At 29.2% G+C, this 24,688-nt stretch overlaps 1 protein-coding gene and 1 long non-coding RNA gene across 2 annotated transcripts; both read right to left on the bottom strand.

The window, feature by feature from the left end:
- Positions 1–302: 302 nt before the first annotated feature.
- Positions 303–4,618, bottom strand: LOC114370608. Its single transcript, XR_003657883.1, has 3 exons — positions 4,499–4,618; positions 3,629–3,719; positions 303–471 (listed from the first exon to the last, which is right to left on the bottom strand). It is a non-coding gene; the product is annotated as an uncharacterized LOC114370608 (long non-coding RNA).
- Positions 4,619–12,230: 7,612 nt separating this feature from the next.
- LOC114371072 (aquaporin PIP2-2-like) lies at positions 12,231–15,311 on the bottom strand. The gene is made up of 4 exons (XM_028328476.1): positions 14,727–15,311; positions 14,033–14,328; positions 12,816–12,956; positions 12,231–12,672 (listed from the first exon to the last, which is right to left on the bottom strand). Exons 1-4 carry the CDS (start codon positions 15,031–15,033, stop codon positions 12,553–12,555), a joined length of 864 nt encoding a protein of 287 aa, XP_028184277.1. The 5' UTR covers positions 15,034–15,311; the 3' UTR covers positions 12,231–12,552.
- Positions 15,312–24,688: the final 9,377 nt, after the last annotated feature.

The following is a 24,688-nucleotide window of genomic DNA, read 5'->3' as shown; positions in this document are numbered from 1 at the left end:
TCAGGTCCAAGCATCCACCATTTAGGCTCACCAGGCCTAAATGCATGGGTGACAGCATTGTCAGAGGCTTTATAAAGCTTATTTTGTTTCATGTTGTGCACAATGTGGGACCTGTAAATGCAAAGACTTATTTTAATTACCACTAGCTTTCAGAAATTGTACTCTCAGGCAAACAAAAGCAAAGGCATGCCAATCTCATTCGTTAAATGAGAATATTGACAATTGACTTGCTTTCATGTTTAACTGTCTAAGCTAAAGAGCTAAACCTGCATTGCTGACACGGTCCTTGAACTCCCGAGAGATTACAGTGCATAATGTCAGCTTTATTTGTAATTATAGTGATCTTAGTAAGATACAGTATAACTTTTCAGATAAGAAGAGCAATTGAACATCTTGAATATCCAAGATGCAGCTAAAAAAGAATCTGAATTACCTCACTCAAAATGAGAACCCCCTTCTTCATCTTGAAAGCTACACAACAAATTCATAGCTCATAAAACTCATTTCAACCCTTTAAAGTGCTACATCTAAATAATATGCAGGTCAGGCTGATTCATATCCTGGATGCTCAAAACTTAGTTAAATAAAAGTACCTATATGATAGAAGAATTAAAAACAAAAGCATAATAACATTTGTATGACAGGAAGATAAGTTAAATATGAATTCAAATTACTAAGTAGCAAATATTGCCTTCATTGTCTAGGTCTCTATCTAAATATTTTCTACCTTGTCCTTTTACGGTTTATATTTTTCACAATTCAAATGTTTATATATTAGAATTTTAGTACTTCATTTAGAGGATTCAACAAAACTACAAAAATATTCTGCGTCAAATAACCTACAAACCAGGAATTTTACAGAAAGTAAAGAGATCTAGTGAGGAGAACTGTATCATACCAAGAGATGTACTGTTGTGACTGCGTTGCAAACAACAAAACAAAGGTAGCTCAAACTGGATAGACTAGAGGATTTCTATACCCAGAACATACAAGTTGACTCTATGCACCTAGCAGTAGAGGAACATTTTGGGGAAAAAAAATTGTTTTAAGTATCAAATTAACACAGACATGATAGTAAAGGTTGATTTTTTTATTTTTAATGAGAGAAATTGATACATAACCAATCAATGTTGCTTTCTTTTACTGAAAAAAAATCTCCATTTCAATTATAACAGGGTCAGTATATATAACTCCTGCAATACGGGTTTTAATTGTTACACTACATTATCGAGATACACACACACACACACATATATATATATATATATATAATACCTATATTTTGTGCTTCTCTTATCTGTCTATCTATCTCTGTATATATTTTCTATAGCATTCAACCTATGTTAAAGATAGGTTCACTATTCAAATATGGTAAGCCAAACAAAACAAATGAGAATATTAAACTAAAATCCACTCGAATCAGTCTCAGACTGAAAATCTTGGTATATCCAATTCACCATTTCTCTATTTTAGCTAATCAGAAAGCGGAACTGTTTACTTCTTTTCACTTACTTTAAATTCCTCACTTATCTATTGAGTTAATATCTGTTCTTTAAAGAATAACATGTTCTGTACACCATTTCACCATCAATATGATAGTCGAACATTAGATTTTTGTTCAAATGATGTTAAAGAAATAAGAATTCAAATTTGAAATTATTTCATCACCAAAAAGTAACAAGATGATGATAACTTTTCATGATTTATATGTATATAAATAAAAAGAGTGTATTTGAATATTCTCTCATATAAATCACACAAAATTAAGTCATATCATTATTAAATTATAAATATTTGTATCTTTATTACACTTTGTAGCATTATAAGTGCATTTGTATTGAGCAAATGGGGGAGCAGGAATGAAAATGTTTGGAAAAATAAGGATGTTCGAAGTGAGATTGTGGTTAGAAGGGAGGAGGAGTTTCACCAGAGTTGAAAGTGTACAAAGACAAAAGATCAATAAGAGATAATTTATATCGAAATTGCATCAAAGAAGGTTGGTGAAAGATAAGAACATGGGCAACTCATGCAATGTGTATTCTAGCTTTCATATGATTCATAATACCACTAAAACTAGTTTGCGTGTTCTTGATGATCAAGAGAGATTGGTTTCAATAATGACATCGTAGAGACAACCATGCATGAACCTTCAAGAAGGGGAAGCGTGTGCAGGCGAACTGAAGTAAGAGATATTGGTGTTGAGAGTAGAAAAATTTTAATTACTCATTCATCCTATGGAATAAGATTTGTTAAGAGACAAGCTAATGAAGTTGTTCATGAGTTAAAAATGGTGACTTCATTATTTTCTAACTTTTATTCTCTATTGATATGTGATTCCTTGCATTCAACATTTGATTCATGATGAATGAGATAATTACTATTCACGAAAAAAAACATGAGTAGGTTTGTATTGATGTATACTAAAAATTCAATTATAAATCTCAGACAATATGTTAGAAAATATTGAAATGTAAACATTTTTGCTTTGGATTTTTCACATTTAAATCTCGTTATATAAAATAAATGTTTGAAATAAAGTAGATTTTAGCTAACATCAATTGTAGGGATTTATTACTTGAAAAGGATTTATCCAATTTGATTTTAGAAGCATGAGTGATTGAAAGGCCCTCTTAAACCGGATCCGCAGGGAAAGCCATATGTAAGCACCAGAAAACGGGTTGGGCTGATTTTAATCGAGTCACTGTTACATGTAATGCTTCTTTCAAATATCCTTTATCCGCATTTATGTCTTGGAAACAACAATCATTAATTATACGTGACACGCATTGAAAAAGATGGCTAAAAATATCAAAAGAAAAGAGATACAACAACTTAAAGCAAAAGGAATATATCATCAAGTGAAAAAGAAATCTTGTACGTGATTATCATATAAAACAATAAATATCTATCTATTTATTTCCCTAATACTATGGTGTTTTTTTTTTTTTTTGTCTTTATAAAGGATTATTTGTTTTAATTTCTAAAAATTATAACTTATATATTTTTAGTCCTTAATAAGGAGATATTGCAATACATAAAGATTTTATAAAGATAAAAAATGAATAATTTTTTTATAAAAATTAAAAAGTGATTAAAATATTATATTTAAGAATAAAAACATATTCGCTCCTCTTTTTTTTAAGCTACGAGATTCAACTCGATTATCCGGGTCATGACAACAGAATATTGGTTATGGATCAGCAGGAGTAACTATTTTACATTAAAAAATAGGATAAATTTACTCACATAACAAAATTACCTCTAATCTCTCAATTTATATAGTATAAGAAATCAGAAAACTATGTCTTAACAGAAAGGATAAACAACATCATATTGTTGTATAATTTTATTTTATTTTATTTTTTTAAAGAAAAGCTTGTAATGGAAATAAAAGAGAATAATGTTCGTTAGTTGCTCTAACCGTGAACTTGACAAGGATAAATTCGTATTTTAAGAACAATTAAGTCTTATTAGAACCATTGATCATCTCTCGTTAGTTGAACTGACAATCAGAAATTACAATCACATTGGTTTTATTAAATATAAAGTTTAATAATGTAAACTTTTTATATAAACCAAAACAAAAAACATCATATTTGTAGAACAAAAAAAAACATTCAACCCTTACTTTACTCTGTTTTGAAGCTATCATATTTGTTGATATCTGTTCTTCATGACAATCCAGCAGATCAAGACAACAAAACACTGCTTTACATTCCCTACATGCAATTTTGGATCAGCATGAGTATTCACTTACTATCCTAATACACGATATAAAATTAGATAAATTAAATTACATCTAATCTCCCAATTCACATTCACAGAACATAAGAATCAGAAAGTTAAAACAGAAAGGATAAACAGCATTCAATATATAAATTGAACAAAAAAGTCTATACAACTAAAAAGAAAAGAAATCGAAGAGAGAGAATAATATCCAACAGAAACTCATTAAACTCTCTAGAAATTAACAGAGAGTGTAATTTAACAATAAAAGACGGAGTTCTTATAAAAATTAATTTTTTTTTTCTCTTACAACTCACTTCCACGCTATTAAAGGTGAAACAAAGAAAAATAACTTAACACTCCATGTACACAATTGAAACTAAGTGGATCATATTGGAGAGATAAAGAGCAGAGAGAGATGCATATTGTGCTTGAGATTCATAGAAGGATTGGATATTCATGGTGGTTGAGGGAGTAACTCAATGAAGACATTGGAAAGCCAAGATGGTCATGGACAGTGAACTCTTCAAGCGCGACACGTGCATCCCAGAAAACATAGAACACTGAGGACATGAGAATCAAAAAATAGGTGGTGATTGGTGCCATCTTAATTTGATGAAATTGAGGAATGAGAGTGAAATCACTCTAACATATATAGATGCTTCAAAATAACGTTGTTGACAAGAGGACAGCAATGGAAATTTCCAGCACAGATGCTAGAGCTATCGCATCCAAAATCCATAAGCGGTCAAAAACAACAAAAAAGCAATACCTTTGGTGCAAGCTACACCTTCCTGCTTGTTATTGCTTTAAGTGCCACTTTGCATTTGCTTTTTATATTATATAAATCATCAATTCATGTCCCATCTTATATTCTCCCACTTAGGGGACGTTTGGTATAAGACAAAATTTTATGTTCACTGTGAATCTTAAGTTGAGAATTATGAGACATTTGGTATAAGGAAATTTTTTTATTTTCTAGGAATCTTAATTATTAATACTAAACTTATCTAACTATTCAATTATTTCCCATTAAAAAAAACTATTCAATTATTTGATATTGTTTTTCTGATTATATGTATTAAATAGTTTACACATTAATATGCTTTCTAACAATTGACATTTACCTATATTTTAAATGATGGTTAAAATAAAAGTAATGTATATATAAAGTATCAAAATAAACTCTTTGGGTAGTAAAATCAAACATAATGCATTCTCATTGACCACAAATACTAAGATCGAACATAAAAAAATATCATATTCTAAATTAAAAAATAATAATTTAAGTAGTAAAATCAAAATAAATTATTTTACAGATATACATTTAAGAAGGAAAAAAATAATAAAATGCGCTTTATTGGATACTTGTATTGGCCCTTGTCTCCCTTTACTTGACTCAAAAGTTTTGGACCATCAAAGCTAGTGGCCCACAATAATTAATAATTTTACTTCTTTGATATTGTATGAGAAGTTACCACGTACACTCAAAACGGTGAAGTCAAAAATACAAATGATTAGGTTTAAACACGGGTTTGATTAAATTATATAATTTTATTTATATTTAATATTTATATATAAAAAATATACGTATATTAATAAATTTTATTTTAAAAATATTTAATATTATATTATATATAACTAATTTAAAATTGAGGAAAATAACTAATTAAATTTTTAACAAAAGAGCTGTTGTCTTAAAAAGTATTAAGTCTAATGAATTTTTCATTTTTATTTTTCAATTAATAATAGTAATGTAATACCTATATATAAATTAAACAATATATAATAAATATAAATTTAATTATTCATTTTTGTTAATATGTATACTATGTTTATATGTATTTGAATATTGTGTTAATAACTAATATTTTTAAATAAAAAAATAAAATTTTATTATAACTAATATTTTAATCATTTTGAAAATATTAATTTTAATTATGTGATATCGTTGAAGTTTTGAATTAGTTAACCTTATTATGGCCTAAATTAAGTGTTATCTATTAAAGTAATGAGATTTTATTATTATTATTATTATTTTGATTTCATTTCTTGCTATATTTTAAATTTGTTAATCTATTATTATAAAAAAAATTATGAATCTATAATTTCTTTATAAATAATATTTATTTATAAAATATTGTTATACGATTAAAATTATTATTATTATTATTACAACATCTATGAAAATATTTAAAATTTGGATAAAATAAAATAAAAGATTGTGTATACTAATATATATATATATATATAGTACTTATTATTTAATTTCATCCTTAGTTATTAATTTAAATTTTTATCATAAATAAAATATGAATACTTAATTTTAAGATTATCAAAATTATTAGATAGAGATAAATCATTTTTTAGATATATTTTTTTTAATATTTGATACGCCTTTGGACTAAGAAATTATTTATCTACAAGAAAGAAGACCAAAGAATTATTGGAATTTAAAGTATAAACACTATATACATATACATAGAGTAATAACTAATAAAGACCAAATTCTAAAACACATAATCAATCTTATAAACGAGAATAACATATTAAGAATTAATAATCTTAATCGTAAAAACAGGAAGATATATTTACAATTCTTATGTCTAACGGGAAATGATAAGGTGCAATAACTAATCCATGAATATGGTATTGGTATGGCACATTATTGTGTCAGCGTTTCATGAATTAATGAAGCGAAAACGATGGAATGAAGGTCCACATAAATTGGATGGACCACATGCTGCCTGTCTAGATCTCATCTTTGATATGTATATTGGATTATTGGGTCATTAGAGTTTCTCCTTTCCCTTAGAAAGTATTAATTATAATTTTTGGACACTTGAGTTCTTGTTTTTTTACCAATATGTTAATTATTAACATGATAGTTTTCTTAGCAGGATCGAATTCATGATTTTTTTCCCTCTTAATCATCCAACTTATTATTTATATCTCTTAGGGACTCGTGTTCGTTCTTACAGGAAGGAGAGAGGAAAGTGATCTGGAAAACGATTAAGTAGGTTATGAGTGATTTAATTTTTATATATTTATAATTGAGTTTTAGTATTTATGATGACATGAGGAAAAAATGATAACTAATGAATTAGTAATTTGACCAACAAAGGAACTAAGAACATTTTTAATGACAATTCTTCGGAGACTTTCACTAGAGCACAAGACAAGATCTCCATGGTAGAAGATTGGATCTTGCGGAAGAACTCTCATGATTTCAACTTTTTGAATAAAAAAAATCAGTAATGCTTATGAAAAAGTGAAGGAAATGTTTGAAGAAAATATGAAATGGGACTCAAAAAAATGTTTTAAGAACCTAAAGTGGAATTTATCATTTGAAAAAAAATGAAAAATATCCTAATGCACATGTGACACTGCGAAATCTATGAAAAAAATGCCTTAATAGCTTAAAATGGAATCTTGCATTAAAAAATATCTAATAACCATACACAAGTAGCTGAAATAAAAAGAAGTTGCCGGGTTATTTTATTTGTGAGGTTTGGTGCAACTATTTTTCTCATAATTTAGCGATTTCAAAACTAAATGACTGGCTTTTCATACTTTCTGTTTAGAGGCCTGAGCCCTAATTTTGTGTTTTCAATTAAAAAAAAAGTGAGAGTACACAATTTGATGATTTTTTAAAATAATTTTTAGTTAATAATATAAAAGTGTTTAACATTTTTCTTTATATCCGGTATATAGTTTAAATGATTCTCAAGTGGAAAACTAAACATATATGTTGAAATGGAAAAAATCTCTAGTGCTAATTAATTTACATTGGAGCCCCTCAATAGTTTCTGGTGTATTAAGTAATTAAGAACACGTTTGGATTGTGGGTAATACCTTTTGTTTGTGTTCAACCTCTTTTTTCAAGGAAGCATCGTCTTCCTTGCTTTTGTCTCATATTTTGTGTTCTAACAAAATCACCGAAAATCCAAACATGCACTAAGTTACATCGATAGTTCACAACATAGGAAAAAAGTCTTTAACCTTCCAACTTCCATCTTCATGCAAAACTTAAATAATATTACTATAAGTGATTGTCACCTATACGTATGGTTTCATGTTAGGTTAATTATTAAATCTTGAGATTGGATTTCATCTAGATAATAATAATAATAATAATAATCACGTCTACGACGACAGTAATAATAATATTTTATTTAGAAAAAAGGAAATCATTTTTTACATAAAAAATTTCAGTTTGGTATGTGAAATATTTATATATTTTCACTTAATAGTTAATATTGTTCAATTGTGGAAAAAATAAAATACTATATATAATATTTTTTAACTAATTAAAAATTAAGAAAGATAATTAATTTAGTTAATAGTTAGCATGTACATAAAAAAAGTTATTAACTATCACTAAATTCGTTAATTATTTGTATAATTTTTCTAAAATTATTCTTAAGATTATGGAAAATCATTATCTCATTTTTATCATTTATTTTTTACTTAATTAATGTATGAAGCAAAAATAGTGGTTAAGAGTTTATTTTATTAATTTGTGACTAGCCACCTTTCTCAAACAATTCACGAGAAGGAAAAAAAAAATTTGAAAAAAAAATTGTAAAATAATTTACAGTATTTTGATTAAAAAAATCATTACTACAAATATTTGAAAGAGATTTAGCGTTTAAATTTCCAATTTCCACACCCTGGAAGATCTAAGATGAAAGAATTAGACTCCTCATCATTTTATTAAAATACATCTTATAACATATTCTTTTATATATGTTGAGTAATTAAAGAGAAATACTCACTCACTTCTAAGTTGGTAATCATCAAAATGAAACACTTGCATGATAGCACAAAATCTTCAATATATTGTATGCAATATCCTGTAAATGTGTAAACTTACAAATTCTCAACTGCAATATAAGAACCATGAATCGAACGTATTAGTTTTGCAGAAGAAAAACTTATTTTATTAGCAAAAAATAAAGTACCGAAGCTTTGCCCTATCATCATGTATCGTCATATTAAATTAGTAGCACAAAGATATTCAATTTGATTTCGTCGGTTGTTAGACTTAGGTTTTTGGAATTTCTGAAAAGAGAAAAGAGAAGAGAAGCATCTAGCTACAGCAATGGAGTAAGGCTAAGGTTTTGTTTGGAAATTTTTTCATAGACATTTACATAAAAAAAGATAAATTAAATTTCTCGTAAGTTAAATTTAATTTATGCACTCTGACTTTTTTGAAGAAGTGAAATAAAAAAATATTAAGCACATAAATTTATTTTGGCTTATGAAATTTTTTAATTCATTATCATCTGGAAAAAGTTATCCAAGTAGAGCTTGAATTAATAAATAATACTCGGTTTCAAATGTATAAAAAAAATTGATTTATGTCAATCTCAAATATAAGCAAATTGAAATAAAATTTAAAGTTTTATTTTGAATAATCCTTTTTTATTACTGATATCAAAATGAGGTTAATATAAATAAATTATGCTAACAAATTGTCTTATAAGTGTGAGTTTTTTTCTTCTCTTATATTTGAGATTGGAGGGAATATAAATGAAGAAAAAGTTAAAATCTTTACGTCTAATGATAAAATTTCCCCCCATTTTTATGCAATACACATGTTTTTGTTTGCTCTAAGTTATAAAATTGAAATGAAAGGAACGTTGGAAATAATTATCCTAGTCTTTGCTTAGTAAACTAGAAAAGGAAAGAAAAGAAAAACGAGGAATGAGAACTTCCAATGAATCTAGAAATCCTTTGTTTTCTTACTGTTTCTTTTTTCCCTTCTTGTCTGTGATTGCAAACCAGGAATTCCATAAGGCCCATTTTAGGATAAATATTTCGACGTTTAATAAGCCCACAGATTGGACCGTACGGCAAGTGGCATAGAAAGTCCTAAACATGAGCTCTCATACTACCTTTGGTTCGACCCAAAATAAAATCTCTGAGAACTTTAATAATTTAAATTGATTATTTTTTATTTTATTTTAAGGAAAAAAAAAAAAAAATATATATATATATATATATATATATATATATATATATATATATATATATATATCAAAGAAAACAATATTTTATAATTGTAGGGAAAAGTAAACAGATTAGGAAACTCTACAAATTCCTCCTGCCTTCGTATTTTAAGTTCTTTTAAACTATATTTTATGTATCATCCTCTTCTTTTTTTTATTTTATCTGTGAATATTTTATTATTAAAAATCAATTTGGTGAAATAATCTGGATTTTTTTTATTTCTGATATTATTTATTTATTTTTTAGATAAGAAAAACAAAAGTCATCTTTATCCGGTGATTTTTATTTGGATTCTTTAAAAAAAAATTCGTCCATCAACTCACTTAAAAACTTAATTACAATTTCAAACGTGTAGTGTAGAGTTCATATTGTCTTTTTTGTTTGCATAAAAGATGAGTTTATCCATAAAAATACAAGAGTTTAATGGTTATATATTATCAGTATAAATCTTTACTGTTGGAAATTAAGGACTAGTCTTGTATAGCTTTTCTGTCACAAACACTAATTCTGAGTTCTGACCCACATCTAATTATTTAACACTTTTTTTCCAAGTTGAAAACTCAAAGTTCATACATACTTTGTTGAATGAAGTCTGTCACAAACACTAATTCTAACCCACATTTAATTATTTAACACATTTTTTCCAAGATGAAAACTCAGAGTTCATACATACTTTTGTTGGATGAAGTACTTGTTTGAATGGTACCTAGAATCAATTTCACACCCCGACATACATTTTAATGGAAAATTTAGATACACATATGAATTGACTATAATTTAGAGAGAGAGAGGGAGAGTGATTTACCCAAACTAGAATTGACTATAATGCTTCAGAACTTCAAGAAGGGACTGGACCCAAAACAAACGCAACTGTTTCTGATTTGATTTGATTTTTAACTTTTAATTTTCATTAAAACAAAAGAAACAATGAAACATGGAGGTTGGATAGTCATTAGTTACCAATACCAAAAAAAACTTCGTACCCCATTGTCCGGAGGCTCTTCGCTATGCGAAGGTATGGGGGAGGGATGTTGTACGCAGCCTTACCCTTGCATATGCAAAGAGGCTGTTTCCGGATTCGAACTCATGACCAACAAGTCACCAAGGCACAACTTTACCAATATCAAAGATAAAAAAAAAGTGTCACTTTCCAGAAAACTATATCCAAATTTTAACTCCCCTTAAAATGCAGCCAAAGAACTAATCTTAGATGTCTGGTTACCAAGAATTGTTAAAAGTTAGAAGGAACCTTGCAAATATGGTCGACTTATTAAGGACTAAAGGACATGCAATGAAAGTGAATATATCAATAAATTATTGGTTCGAATGATATTAAATTTAATTTTTAAGTAAAGTTTCATATTCAGATCTTGTGAATGAAAACATATATGAATGGAAGAAATTTTTTTATTAAAGATGATCAGTCAAATTTTTAATGAAAATTATTCATCAATAAGATTGATAAATATTTTATACCAATAAAATATATATATATATATATAAAGACTAGGCTTTAATCCATTATGTTCTGGCTTGACTTAGCATTGGTACACAACTTAAAATTGGATCAAATTGATTTTAAAAGAGTATATTAGAAAAAAAATGTTATGTTCAGAGAGGAAAAAAAATAACAAATTTATGTATCATTATGGTGTGATACAGTCTTGCTGAAAACTTTTTTCCGTCTTTTCACGGTAATGCACTAGTTTTTTTTTTTTTAAAGGTAGGTTGAAAAGTTATTCAGTTTAATGAAAAAAATTATCCTATTTGTTGAGAACCAAAATAATAATTTTAAAACACTCATTGGAAAAACTTTTACCAGGAATCAGTGTAACTTTGTGAGCCTAATATTCTTAAATTTTCTTAAACAAAAAAAAAAAAATCACACTAGTAACTGATGTGGCAGGTAGATTTCAAAACCCAGTCCTGAGATTCCAGCATTTTCTAGTTCCAGTATTAAAAAAAGTTACTGCCAATTACTAGTGACCAGGAAGCCGCCTACTGGAGATGCAGTAAGATGCTGAATTGCTCATATGACTAGACTACGCACGTAGTGTTTTTACTTTTTACTTTTCAGGAAGCAACGTGTTAGGCCACTTTTTTTTCTAGGCAACATGAAAGCCACTTAAGAGCAATTTTCGAGATTTAGTTAGTTAAATCAGTAGTTGGTGATCACATTAGAGTACTAAGTGCCATCAATAAAATAAACAATTATACCTAGACGACTTGACATTGTCATATTTTTTACTTAAGCAATGTTTAATTAGTGTGCACATCTTTGGATAAACTAAACAATGTGTTTAAAACTTTGCTTAAAATTAGTACTAGTTAAAATGTTATGCAGATTTAGCAATAACACACATTGCAATGATTGCATTAATCTCTTTCTTTCTTTTTGTAATTTTTCTTCATTTTGTTTCTTGACTTACAACGTTAGTTTCTTTGTTAGTGTGTCAGGGCTGATGATAATGTAGTAAAAAGCAGGAATGTAATTAAAATTAAAATTTAACATTTTCCATAAATATATTTTGAGTACAGAGATGACAGCTGAAGAGAATAACTTAAAAGAAAAAAATGACACACTAAAGGGAAGAACACCACAGAGGAAAGTGCAAAAGGCTCCCCCTGTCATGAAAGAGACTTTAATCTACACTTATCCACAATCTTGAAGACATAATCGAGAGGGTCAAAGAAACGTTGCAAAACACAAGCCAAAAGCATTCCCAATTATTATTAAACTTGCCATATCAACCCCCATCTCTCCAATTATCTTCTTTCCACTAGAGCCATCATAAGGAAGAGAAAGACAACTCAATTATGGGGGTTACTCCTGAATGATCCAAGAGCCTTAGCTGCACCTGCTCTTAAGATGAACTGATGGTAGAAGGCTGCAATGGCTGCCCCAATAAATGGTCCTACCCAAAAGATCCACTGTCCAAACACAAATAGAACAACATATCAGATAAAGCTACAACCTTTTTAATTTTTTCTTAGTTGAAAACTTGACTTAAACTTTATTTGTAACTTTAGATATAGAGAAATAATAATAAAAACAATATTGCAATAATACTCACATGGTCATCCCATGGCTTATCTTGGTTGTAGATAACAGCAGCTCCAAGACTCCTAGCAGGGTTGATACCAGTACCAGTGACTGGGATGGTGGCCAAGTGAACCATGAACACAGCAAATCCAATGGGAAGTGGAGCCAAAACCTAATACAGAATAAAGCATAAAATAAGAAACTGATTTGATTGATTTAAAGTAGATGGTAGATACTGTTGGTGGAAAGTAATTCCACACACATGAATCCAAATCATTAGAAAAAAAGAAATTGGTAGTGACAAAGCAATAGACAATTTGAGTTGTGACAGATGGGGCATGCTTACATGTGAAGCCCATATTTTCATCTTATTAATTAGAATTATCTTTTAAAGGTAAATTGATAATGGATAAATTGAGGTGAAGCTGGAAATTCCCACTAGAAATTGCCAGCCTTGGGAAAATGACACAAGCATCAGAGACACAATTATGAACACTTTAATCTTAAACTCGAGACACTCCAAAGTCCTTTACTATTAGATAACATGGATACGGTTTGCTTTCCAAGGAACCAAGTAGAATCCACTTTTCTCAAAACTGGGAAGGAATTATGTAACCATATAATCATGTGCCGGCCATAAAATTCAACCACCACCACAACCCTCATGCACAAGGCAAAAGGGGACCCAAGTTCCACAAACGCACGCTACTGTTAAACTTAATTAACATCATCATTTCATTTTTGAAATTCTGGTTAAGGAAAGAGATAGTTTCAAGACCCTAGACAGATCAAAGATGCATCCACTGAGAAATTAATTATGCCACTTTCAAAGTTGGAAAACTAACTAGCAATCAAAGAAGTTGACTACAACAAGCAAAACAAGAAAGCTGAGAAAAGAAAAAAAAAGTCATGGATATTGAAAGTTGAAACACTGCCTAATATATATGTCTATTATTGAAGCTCAACATTTTCTTTTCCTTTACCAAGACGCAATTCAAAATCACCCGTCATATAAACCATTTACCATAATTCAGATACAACAAAGGACTAAAAAGTAAAGCAGATCAAACGTGTTAATTTAGAACATTTCATATACGAATATTCCTTCAAGCAGGACTCAGGCAGCAACATCATGTTGTTCCACAGTTCATTACATTGTTATTATTATTCATACAACCAGCTAAAAAAAACAAGGCAACAGAATCAGAAACAGAAACTAAATAATAAGAGAAATGATTGAGAACGTACCGGCACATGGGAATCTCTGGCATTCCTCTTGGGGTCAGTGGCAGAGAAGACAGTGTAGACCAAAACAAAGGTTCCAATAATCTCAGCACCCAATCCAGTACCTGTGCTGTACCCAGCAGCGAGGGAATTAGCCCCACCACCATACTTGTTGAAGTAAGACTTTTGGAAAGCCTTAACCAAACCAACTCCACAGATAGCACCTAAGCACTGAGCCACCATGTACATGATGGCTCGGATCAAAGACACCTTGCGAGCCAAAAACAGCCCAAATGTCACCGCTGGGTTAATGTGACCCCCTGCAAACCACAAACAAAACAAAAATTTTAAGCCAAATGAATGAAAGCTAGAAACTTTCATGGTAACCCTGAACAAACTATTGCTAGAACAAAGTCCAAAAACAACAATAAGTCACTTTTAATTTGAGGAAAAGTTCTGAATATTATGTGAGAAACATTCACTGGAAAATGAGGTTCAAAGTTCAAACATTCCAAGTTTCTTTCTTTGAAAGCTAAGGAACTTAAAATTCAACCAAGAAACCCTCTACAAAGTAAACATTTTTTTCAGACATCCAACACAGGAGAGTGTGAAAAGGGAGAAAAAAGATGAGAACTTGCAAAACATGCAGCAAACATGACAAATGACAAGAAGATACTTTTTGTTGAAGCAAAGGGAGGGAAATAAGAGGAAAAGGAACCTGAAATCCCAGCAGTGCAGTAGACAAGGATGAAGATCATGCCACCAAAGGCCCATGCAATGCCAAGAATGCCAACCCCACCACAGATTTCACCATTTTCCTTGAGGTCAGTCTGGTGATTGTACCCTATGACTGTGAGCACAGTAATGTAGAGGAAGAGCAAAGTGGCAATGAATTCAGCAATGAGAGCCCTGTAAAAGGACCACTTTGTGAGCTCCTCAGCATCAATGAGTGGTGCTGGTGGAGGGTCCTGGTAGTCCTTCCCAGAGAAGGAGCCACGCTCAGCAACCTCAACGTCCTTCGCCATACCACCTTCCTGCCAAAACACGCTCTACAAGGCACCAAATGTGTCAGAGAAGGCAAAGAGCAGAGAAAGGAAAAAACTTTGATGATGGGCAAGTGTGTGTGGAAGAGAGTGAGAAGAGAAGGGGTATATATGCTGGTGCAGCCTGGTGCACACTCTGGCATGTAGTAGTACTTACCATTTTTTTTTAAAATGGAAAAAAAGAGAAGAAAAAAAAGGGTTTGGTTTGGTTTTAGCTTTCACCGACCCTCCACCTCACTTTGCCACACCACACCACCCCCCACTCCCTTCTTTTTCATTTGCATAGTTTTATTTTTATTTCTCTTGTTTTTGTCATTTTTCGTGCCTTCAGAATCTACGCATGAGTAGAGTGGTTGGCTGTTGCTTTTGCAATCACGGGTTTTCAGACTTTCTTTAAGCTTCTACAAGTTGTAAGATTATTCTACCGTTTAAATCTTTTTATCGCAAGGTATTTTGGGTTTTATATTGTCTTGATTTGTTTGGTACGCATGTGTAAGGTTATTCAGAAGGAAATCAAGATTTTGAGCACAAAATTATAGTATGATTCTTTTAGTTGTTTGGAATCTTTAAGATCATTAGAAAAGTCATTTCAGAAGGAGAACGTGAATTTTGGGTTTTAATTCAAATTTGGAATGTTGATTAAGTTGTTATCGTTATAATTATTTTACTGCCCAAGACTCTTAGGATCCGTTCGGTAAAATATAAAAAAATTTGATGAAAATTTTGAATTAAAGTAAAATATATAAAATATAGATCTTATTTTTATATATTTTATTGTTTATTCTTTTTTTTACCCTCTTTCTATATGCAAACAAATGGGACTTACATTTTACTTTCTAAGACTATTAATATTTAAAATTCTTTCCTTAAGAAAATAATAATAATATTTCCATGTTTTTTTTTCTATTTATAGGATTTAAATTTACGATAATAATATTTTAGTTAGGTTTTAGTAGTAGCCTTTCAGGGGGCATCGGATATTTTACATATTTGACTCCTATGAGTTTAAGCTTCGGACAAAGTTGTTAATCTAATATGATGTAGCAAAACTGTTCTAATATTTATGAGTTTTCCTGCATTTATAAAAGTGATGTAGTAGGTGTTCTAGAGGTGTATATATCAACACCATCCAATTATTATAAGATTTAGGTTTAAATATACTTAAAATGTTTAAAATATATCTAAATTTTATAACTGATATCTAAAAATTTATTGTTACTGGTTGGATTTCTAAAACTTGAATAACGTAGCGTTCCATAGCCGCTAGAGATGTGATCAATTGACTCAAATCAACCCTCACGGCCTCACTGTTCCATTGCCGCCAAATTCTCTTGGTTCTCCAAAATTAAGTAAACTACACCGCTCTGCAATGCAAAAGCTGCCACATCTAGTGTGGTTCGATCTATTAGTAAACTCATGCTTTTCAATGTGCATGCATCATTTTGGTAAAGATTTCATTATTTTTAATGCCCAACTTCTAGTATATCGCTAATTCAATGTTTCAATAATTACAATTTCAACATCTCAATCATGAAAGTGGTGCAAGAAAATTTCTTAATATTGTGAAATCTGGAGATCCTATTCCACATCAACGTGCCTAAGAACGAAACTTGAATTGTTAACGAAATAAAAATCATATAAATAGATTATCTCTGTATATTGTTGGCGGTGGTGGTGTTGTATTTCGGATTTGGATTGTGTAGGGTTTGGGTTTTAAGTTGTTGTTGAGTGGTTGGGGTCACCTTGGATGAAGGTGGAAGGTGGTGTTGGAGGTTTTGGGGTTGTCGGAGACAGAGGAAGAAGGGGGAAAAAAGAAAAGAGGGAAAGAAAGAAGTGGGAAATAAATGAGTGTGGGCAACTTTTTTTAAAAATTAAATATAAAAATAAAAAATTAGATATACGCCATATAATTGATATCTCGGTTATAACTTCGCACACGTATAGTTAATATGTCTAATTAATGGATATGTTGTTACACTTTGGACGGAGATTATGAATATCGATTTCCTATAAAACTTTGAAGTTGCAAAAAGATCTAACGAGAAATAAAATTTTTTTAAAGATTAGTTGCAAAATTGAAGAATATTTTACGGATCTTTATATATTTAAGCCTAAAATTTATGTTAATCTTTTAGAAGTAGCATATTGTTATTGTTAGTATTTTATCTAAATGAGTTGTATTATCACGGGTGAATAAATATAAATTACTCTTTGAAAGAGTAGTTTTCTTAGTTAAATCCTTTAATAATGTAGTATAAATTTATATGCAAAACATGTTTTAAATTTAGTAAAAGAGTTTGAATTTAGATCCCCCACCTACAAATTACTATGTTTTAATAAGTGTAGTAAAAGACATTGAACTTAGGTCCCCCACCTTAACTTCACGCATCTTAATTCTATACTAACTATCCAAATACGGGGATGCTATATTTTATGTTATGACTTCTATTGACTCGCTTTTTTCTGAGTAAAAATCTAATAAGCATTTAAAATTCATTGGAAATTAACTAAATTTTGATATAGAAATTCAAAAAATGATGGTGAAAACAATTGTGAAAATATATTGCTTTATTATTTCTACTATGTTTAAAAGTAATGTAGTAGGTTTTAAATTATTTCAGAATTTTAACCCATCTTAAACATTATTATCTCTCAGCATCATCCGATTATTATAAAAAGTTGGCATACATGAAAAAAAATTCTCATATTTTTCTTTTTATTCCCTGAGTTTATATATGTGAATTTATTTTCCAATATCTTATACTTCATTGTATAATAGAAAAAATGTAATGAACTTCGCCTGGTTGTAGAACATGGAATTAACTATGAGAAATTACAGATTGATCATGGAGTTTTTGCATTATTATTTTATGATTATCCTGGACATTAAACTAAGTTTCTTTCCCCGTTTATTGCTTTCCAAGGATTCATATTCCTTCGTGGTATTCTTCTTCTCAGGATTTTACGGAAAGGATTAGAGTATAAAAAAAAGTTGTGAATTAAGAAACTAACTTATTTTCCCCTTCAAGGTAAAATGACTAGATCGATATACCTTCAGTAACAATATTTGTTGGCTTACACTAAAAAAATAAAAGTTGTTGCATTGTTTTCTTTTTTTTTTTACGCCAAGGCATCCGATTAATTGAAAACAATTCTTTGAAGACATTAATTCTCATTTGCATTAACCATAGCTAACTTAATTAAGTGTCTAAAATTTGAAGTTATATATATATATATAACCAAAAACTAATTCATTTTTATGTTGGAAAGTCTACGGTGTTCTTCAAATTCTGACCCAATGCCTTGACAACAGCTATTGTTCTCTTTAATTGCATTTATTGATAATTAATTGTTAAGAAGCATAAGTTTTAAGAAAAATGTTCGTAATTCACACTTTACACACTCTTTTTAATATATATTTTTTTTAATTATGAGGTGGATTTTATGTGAGCATTATCACTTAAAAAATCTAGATCTCCGTAAATTGATTCAACAATAAATAATTTAATAAAAAGAGTAAATAAAACATTGTTATGATTGTGATGGAAATTTCTTATATGTTTATAGAAAAATAAAGTTTCCTCCCCAAAAATACCACTTGGAATCTAGATGCTTGGATGTATCTACCCCCTCGTAGCAAATACCAAACCTATAAATTTAATTATTGGTTGACATATTGAGGGAGAGAAATTCCTCCTGTAACATAAAACAACTTATCGAGGAATAATAGAATGCGGAAATCTGGCGAACTATTTAAAGTACTTATGTACTCGTTGGTGCTATTTTTCAAATATTTGTAAATGGTTAGTTTTTAATCTTTTAATTTTTTGTTATTAGTTCTTATAATTAGTTGTTTATGTTGTTAATTTATAGGTTTATTGTTCTCTTCTGTTGTGGTTGAAGTTACTTTCAAGTTTCAACTCTTCTATTTTTCTTCTTATAGTTTTGCAATTTGTATATATAACCCTATAAATGAATTGAATTCCATCTTGTTCAACCTATTATATTTTTGTTTTGTCTTTTCTAACATGGTAATATTAGTGTTTTAAGGGATTCTTCCATTAATATTTACCACTGTAAGCTAGGCCATCTTTTTTTTATGATGTTATTCAATTATCCAAACAATATTTGAATTCCTTAATCAAGATTTGAGGTTTAATCTTAAATTTGAGTATAGAATTATAATTGAATATATCACTTTACTTTAAAATGAGTCCACATGATACATTTTGATTATATAAAAAAAACTATCAAAAAAATTGTATTATTTCTTCCATTGTAAATAAATCGTGTGATACGTTCATATATATCATTTTTCTATACAAAGAATTATACCTTTTACTTCCAGTGCTACTAATATGGATGTCGTTTTTCGTAGTACATATGTTGATATTTGGCAATCTTATCTCACCCTCTTCACTTCAACGCTATAGATATTTTTTTAACCATTATGGATGAAAAATCTAAATTCACTTGGATTTATTTAATGAAACTTAAAAGTGAAACAAGACAACACATGATCAGTAATTTATTGTTATAATTCAAACACAATTTAATAAGACAATTAAGATCATTCAATCTGACAACATATTAGTGTTTGCTATGTCTGCTTTTTATTTGTCTAAAGGGATCATTAACCAAACTTTTTTCATGGAATTGAAACGCCCTAACAAAATGAGATTGTGAACTGCAAACACCAATATATTCCTAATGTTGCTAAACCTTTAATGATTCATTCATCCCTTCCAATGTTCCAACACAGATTGTCTTTTGTTGTACCATATATATGCATTCATACCATTAACATATTTCCTTCTTTCAATCTTGAATATAAATCCCCGTATCTTTTTCTTTAAAACAAACAACTATATTTTCTTCATTTTGAGTTTTTTATTCCCTTTACTATGTTTCTACGATTACTGCTCACAAAATCAAATTTGATTCTCAAGCCAGAAAATGCATCTATCTTGGTTAGGTTTATGGCGCCAAAGGTTATCTTTCTTTTGATCTCCATATTAGGGAAATTTTTAAATCAAGAAATATTTTGTTATATGAAAATATATTCGCCTTTGTCTATTCTTTAAAGAATCAACACAGAGATCGATGTATTTCCCCTCTATCCTTTAACTTCGTGTACCAATTAATTTTGGAGCATGAGCAAACCAATATTACATTAAGATTCCTTGTTAAGTATTTAATGAAAATACCAAAATTACAAAGTTAATTATGTTATACAATTAAATGCATATTTAGATTAAGTTTGTAAACTTAAGTTTTGAATAAATTTAAGTGTCTCTTTGATATGGCAACACATCAGTTTTAACTTGAGTATGATGATAATTATCTTAAAGACAAAGTTATAAGAAATAACATTAACTTTTTCATGCTATTTAAGGGCGTTCATCCTTCAAAATGCAAAATCAAATATTTTGTAAGTTTACAAAACCAATCAAAGTCTTTCTTCTAAAAAAATTGAATTTGTTCTTCAAACTTAGTTTAAAGCACCCCCAAATAAATAAATAAATAAAAACATAAACCTAAAACTCAAAAGATTAAAATTCACGGTTATAAAAAAAAGGTCTCACAATCAAGAAGAATAGTACTAATGAGTGTGTAATGTATTTAGTAATTTGAATTAAGTCGAAAACGGTACGTAAGCTTGCAATTACATTAGTGGGACAGTGGCATGCACGCAATTCCTTCTCATAATAATTACACACCCTAATGGTCTGTCCAATAAAAGAAAACTGCCTAATTATGAATTTTTGGGTATGGAAAGTCTGAAAAAGAAAAAAGAAGGAAATGATCACTGTGGAGTCTTCATCATTCTGCTCCGAATTAAAGAAACGTGTCACCACCTCATTGGCCAATACAGATAGCTTGATCCTTTTTGAAAACGCCAAGTGTTTGTGTCCAATACTCCCATATGGTACAGCATGTTGACACGTGGTGGACCCACAGCCACAACACGTGCTTTTTTATTATATTCTTTTGCGAGGAAAAGAAGAAGAACAACAAAAAGTTATGGTCCGAAACAGCTTGGCGGTTCCGCCGTGAACGTTGGGTGTGGGCCCCAACCTGCACGCGGGACCCGTTTTTCCCAATGTAACCGTTTTTTCTTTCTTCACGGTCGTCGTAACGGATACTAGACGTTGCCACGTCATCATCCTCGAAATTTCTAGAATGCTCATTCTTTTTCTTTTTCATGATAATCATACATTCTTCTAGTTCTAAGCTATCCTTTCTACTGTATAACGGTCAAATTGTTCAATACGGAAACCTAAGTTAGTTAATTATCATTAATTAATTATAGAAAAATTAGTAAATGTTATTATGGGACAAAATTTTCTGCCCCAACTTTGGATGTAAATATGGCCCTAAGAATAGGCTAAACCTTTTTTAGTTGGTGTGAAATAAGTTCAACCTGCCCAACTTTATATAGTCTAGCAACAAAATTTGATACAAAAAATTAATATAATATTAATATATAACTTTAATTCAATAAAAAGATCGATAAAAATGTTTTATTATGGGAACAAACTTTTGTTTATTTTCTTAAAAAAATTATTTTAAACTGTGTTTATATTAAATACTTTTAGTTATTTTATAATTTTTTTAGTCAGGAGAAACATTAATATACTTTCAAACATATTTTTTTATTAGTAATCACAAATTTTATAAATTTGAATTTTTATGTAACAATTTTTTTTTGTTTTTCTAGTTTCCAATATTTATTTTTAAGAAAAAAGAGTGTGCATTTTAGAATGTGTTGTAAATTAACGAGTGTGTTAGAATGTTAGCACTTTTCTTTCAGTAAAAAAAATAAGTATTGTAAATTAGTAAGATAATTTTTTCTCTGGTTAGATTGAGAAATAACTATCTACAAATTAATAAAATAAGTTTTATAATCACTATTATTTCTTCACATATTAATTAATCAGGCGACACAGTCAGACAATAATCTTAATAATTTCAAATATAAGTTTTAAAGAAATAATTATATAAATTTATAAAAAAAATTAGAATTACTAAACTAATTGAACTATTTTCTTAATTCCCATAAACTCAGTTAATTGATTCTCATATTATAAGAAGAATAATTGAGTTCTACCTACCTTTTGTATCTAAAGAAACTTTTCCTTCTCGATCTTTCCCCCTTTAGCCAACTGTTTTTCTTTCTGTTATTAGCAGAGTACCCCCTTTTTTTTTTTTCAAAAATAGATTCTAGTTTTGCGAAAAGAAAAAAGATAGTAAAAGAGTTGATTAGAGTTTGAGAAATGAGAAATGACAACCCATTATGTGGAAGGAGAAGAGGCTGGGTTTGGGACAAGGCGTTTGATTAACACTGTTTAATCATTGGATTTGGAGCGAAATGATTGCCATGCCAGCGATATTCTCATCATTAAAATTAAGAAATTAAAAGTAAGGAGAATATTATGTTTCGCTAAATAATTAAACTGGGTTTATGAGATAAGATATATTGTCCCGTTTTAACAGAGCACCTAGCACGACATATGATTACTAAAATCAAAACAAAGTTATATTAAATGCTATGTCCACACCAATCATAACTTTATATTGCATCATTCAAGCTGTACCGTGAATAGTTTAATAGTTTATCCCCAGCCTCCTTTTTTTGTTATTTACTTGCATGCATTATAGAGCCTATTATTTAAATTTTTGTGGGCTGTATACTGACGAATAATTAAATTAAGTTACAATCATATGAATGATAAATAATACACTTTTTGTCTCACATGTTTTTTAAGAAATGTGTCTACACGTAGGTTTGCGATCGCTTGCCACAGAGGAATATTGGCGTAATCACATGAAAGAAGAAAAAAAAGATATTGATTTGTTTAAAAGCTTTGCTAATAATGAAGCAGTACATGCATCGGCTTCTTCCTTTGATCGTACAGATAGATGAAGCTCACGATTTGATAAGCGGGCTATATATTTTATGTGGCATGCAAAATGTTTAGAATTAAATAATACAGTAAGATTTATCATATTCCCAAAACATGTTTAGAATATATTATAGCTAGCAGCTTAACCAAACCAATAAAATTATAAGATTTTCTGTCAAAGAAAAGTTATAAGATTTCTTGTATTGGATAGTGCATCAATGCACCTACGCTATTTGACCATGAAAAGTAGAAATTGATATCAATGACTAATAGTAGTAGGTTTGTGTAACCGTCATATCCCTTTCAAATGTGTTTTTAGGGTAAAGTATATAAAAAATATTATTTTTCAAAAATACGTACGTTTAACACCCAAAAGTATATATATTTAGAATATGCACTACCAACATGTTTGGTTTATCGTTTAACTTGCTGAGCATGAATTTTGAGGCCAAATTCAGTCATTTGTCACAAATTAAACCCAAAAGGAAGAGTAAAAGTGTCTTTGAAAATTTCATCAAATATCTTATGCACTAAATTATTTTGTAAAAAAAAAAAAAGTAACCATGGTCCATGGGTAAGCACAAACTCTCAAGTTACTTTGCTTCGAATTGCATGTGCATAATGCTTCAAATCGTTTCCTATATGCGATTTTGTAGCATTCCGAAAGAGTATGTGATATTGGATCCCCATGTGGCATATAATGGATAATAATGAGAAAAATACAAAGCCAGAAAATCTATTTGATACGCATACTATTCACTCCAACTCAAACCAATCAGATTACAACGAAACGCTCAAACTTTGATGTTAACAGAGTTGCATTTATGTTCATTTGTTTCCCCAGTCGTTTTTCTGTGAAAGTGATTGATGTTATATAGCCACAAGAATCATAACGTGCAAAGATTCTCCATTCGATCAGCTCAAAACACAAAAAGAATTTGCTTAACTGCATTGAGATTTGAGGGAGACTCCAGTGCAGTGATTTGTGAATATAACTCCACCACATAAGGAAAAAGCTAATTAAGAATATATAAGCTCAAAATTAATTTCCCAAGTGCAAGTCATTAGAAAAACGAAGAAAGTTTATAGCTAGGTAAATGAGAAAACCAATGCAATATTTCTGAAGAAGACTTTTAGCTTGTTTTGTCAGAGGATATAAGATTGATTTATTAATTGAAAAAGATAAAAGAAGAAAGAGAAAAAAATCGTGAGTTCAAATTTTCATTCAAATTGACATTTATAATAAAATTAATAAATTAATATAAAAAAAAATAATTAGTTATAACTTTCCCTTTTTAATTCTAACCGGAATCTTTGAATAGCATGTAGCTACATATAATAACAAGAAATTAAATAAAAAGGGAGAAAAATAGCCATGATGTATAGTATTGTCACATAAATCTTTAAAATTTTTTAAATTCCAAATAAATACATGAAAACACAATCCGTCAACCACACAATTCTAAAATTAAAAAAATACACAACTTAACTGGTAAATTGATGTAGAACCAAAAAATAACAGTTATTGATTAAGTTTAATCAGTTTACTGAAACAACTAAAAGTTTTAAGGGCATATTTGATAAAAAAATAATAATTTTAAAAACAAATTAATATGACATTGCGTTACACTTTTAGGAACCATAATTAATTTTGTATTATATATATATATATATATATATATATATATATATATATATTAAAATATGTTTATATCATCAATATGTTATTG

Source organism: Glycine soja, chromosome 10, assembly GCF_004193775.1.
Source record: "Glycine soja cultivar W05 chromosome 10, ASM419377v2, whole genome shotgun sequence".
In the NCBI taxonomy this organism is placed as follows: domain Eukaryota; kingdom Viridiplantae; phylum Streptophyta; class Magnoliopsida; order Fabales; family Fabaceae; genus Glycine; species Glycine soja.
Note: the sequence above shows the minus strand (reverse complement) of the source record. Positions and strands in the feature narration are given on the sequence as shown.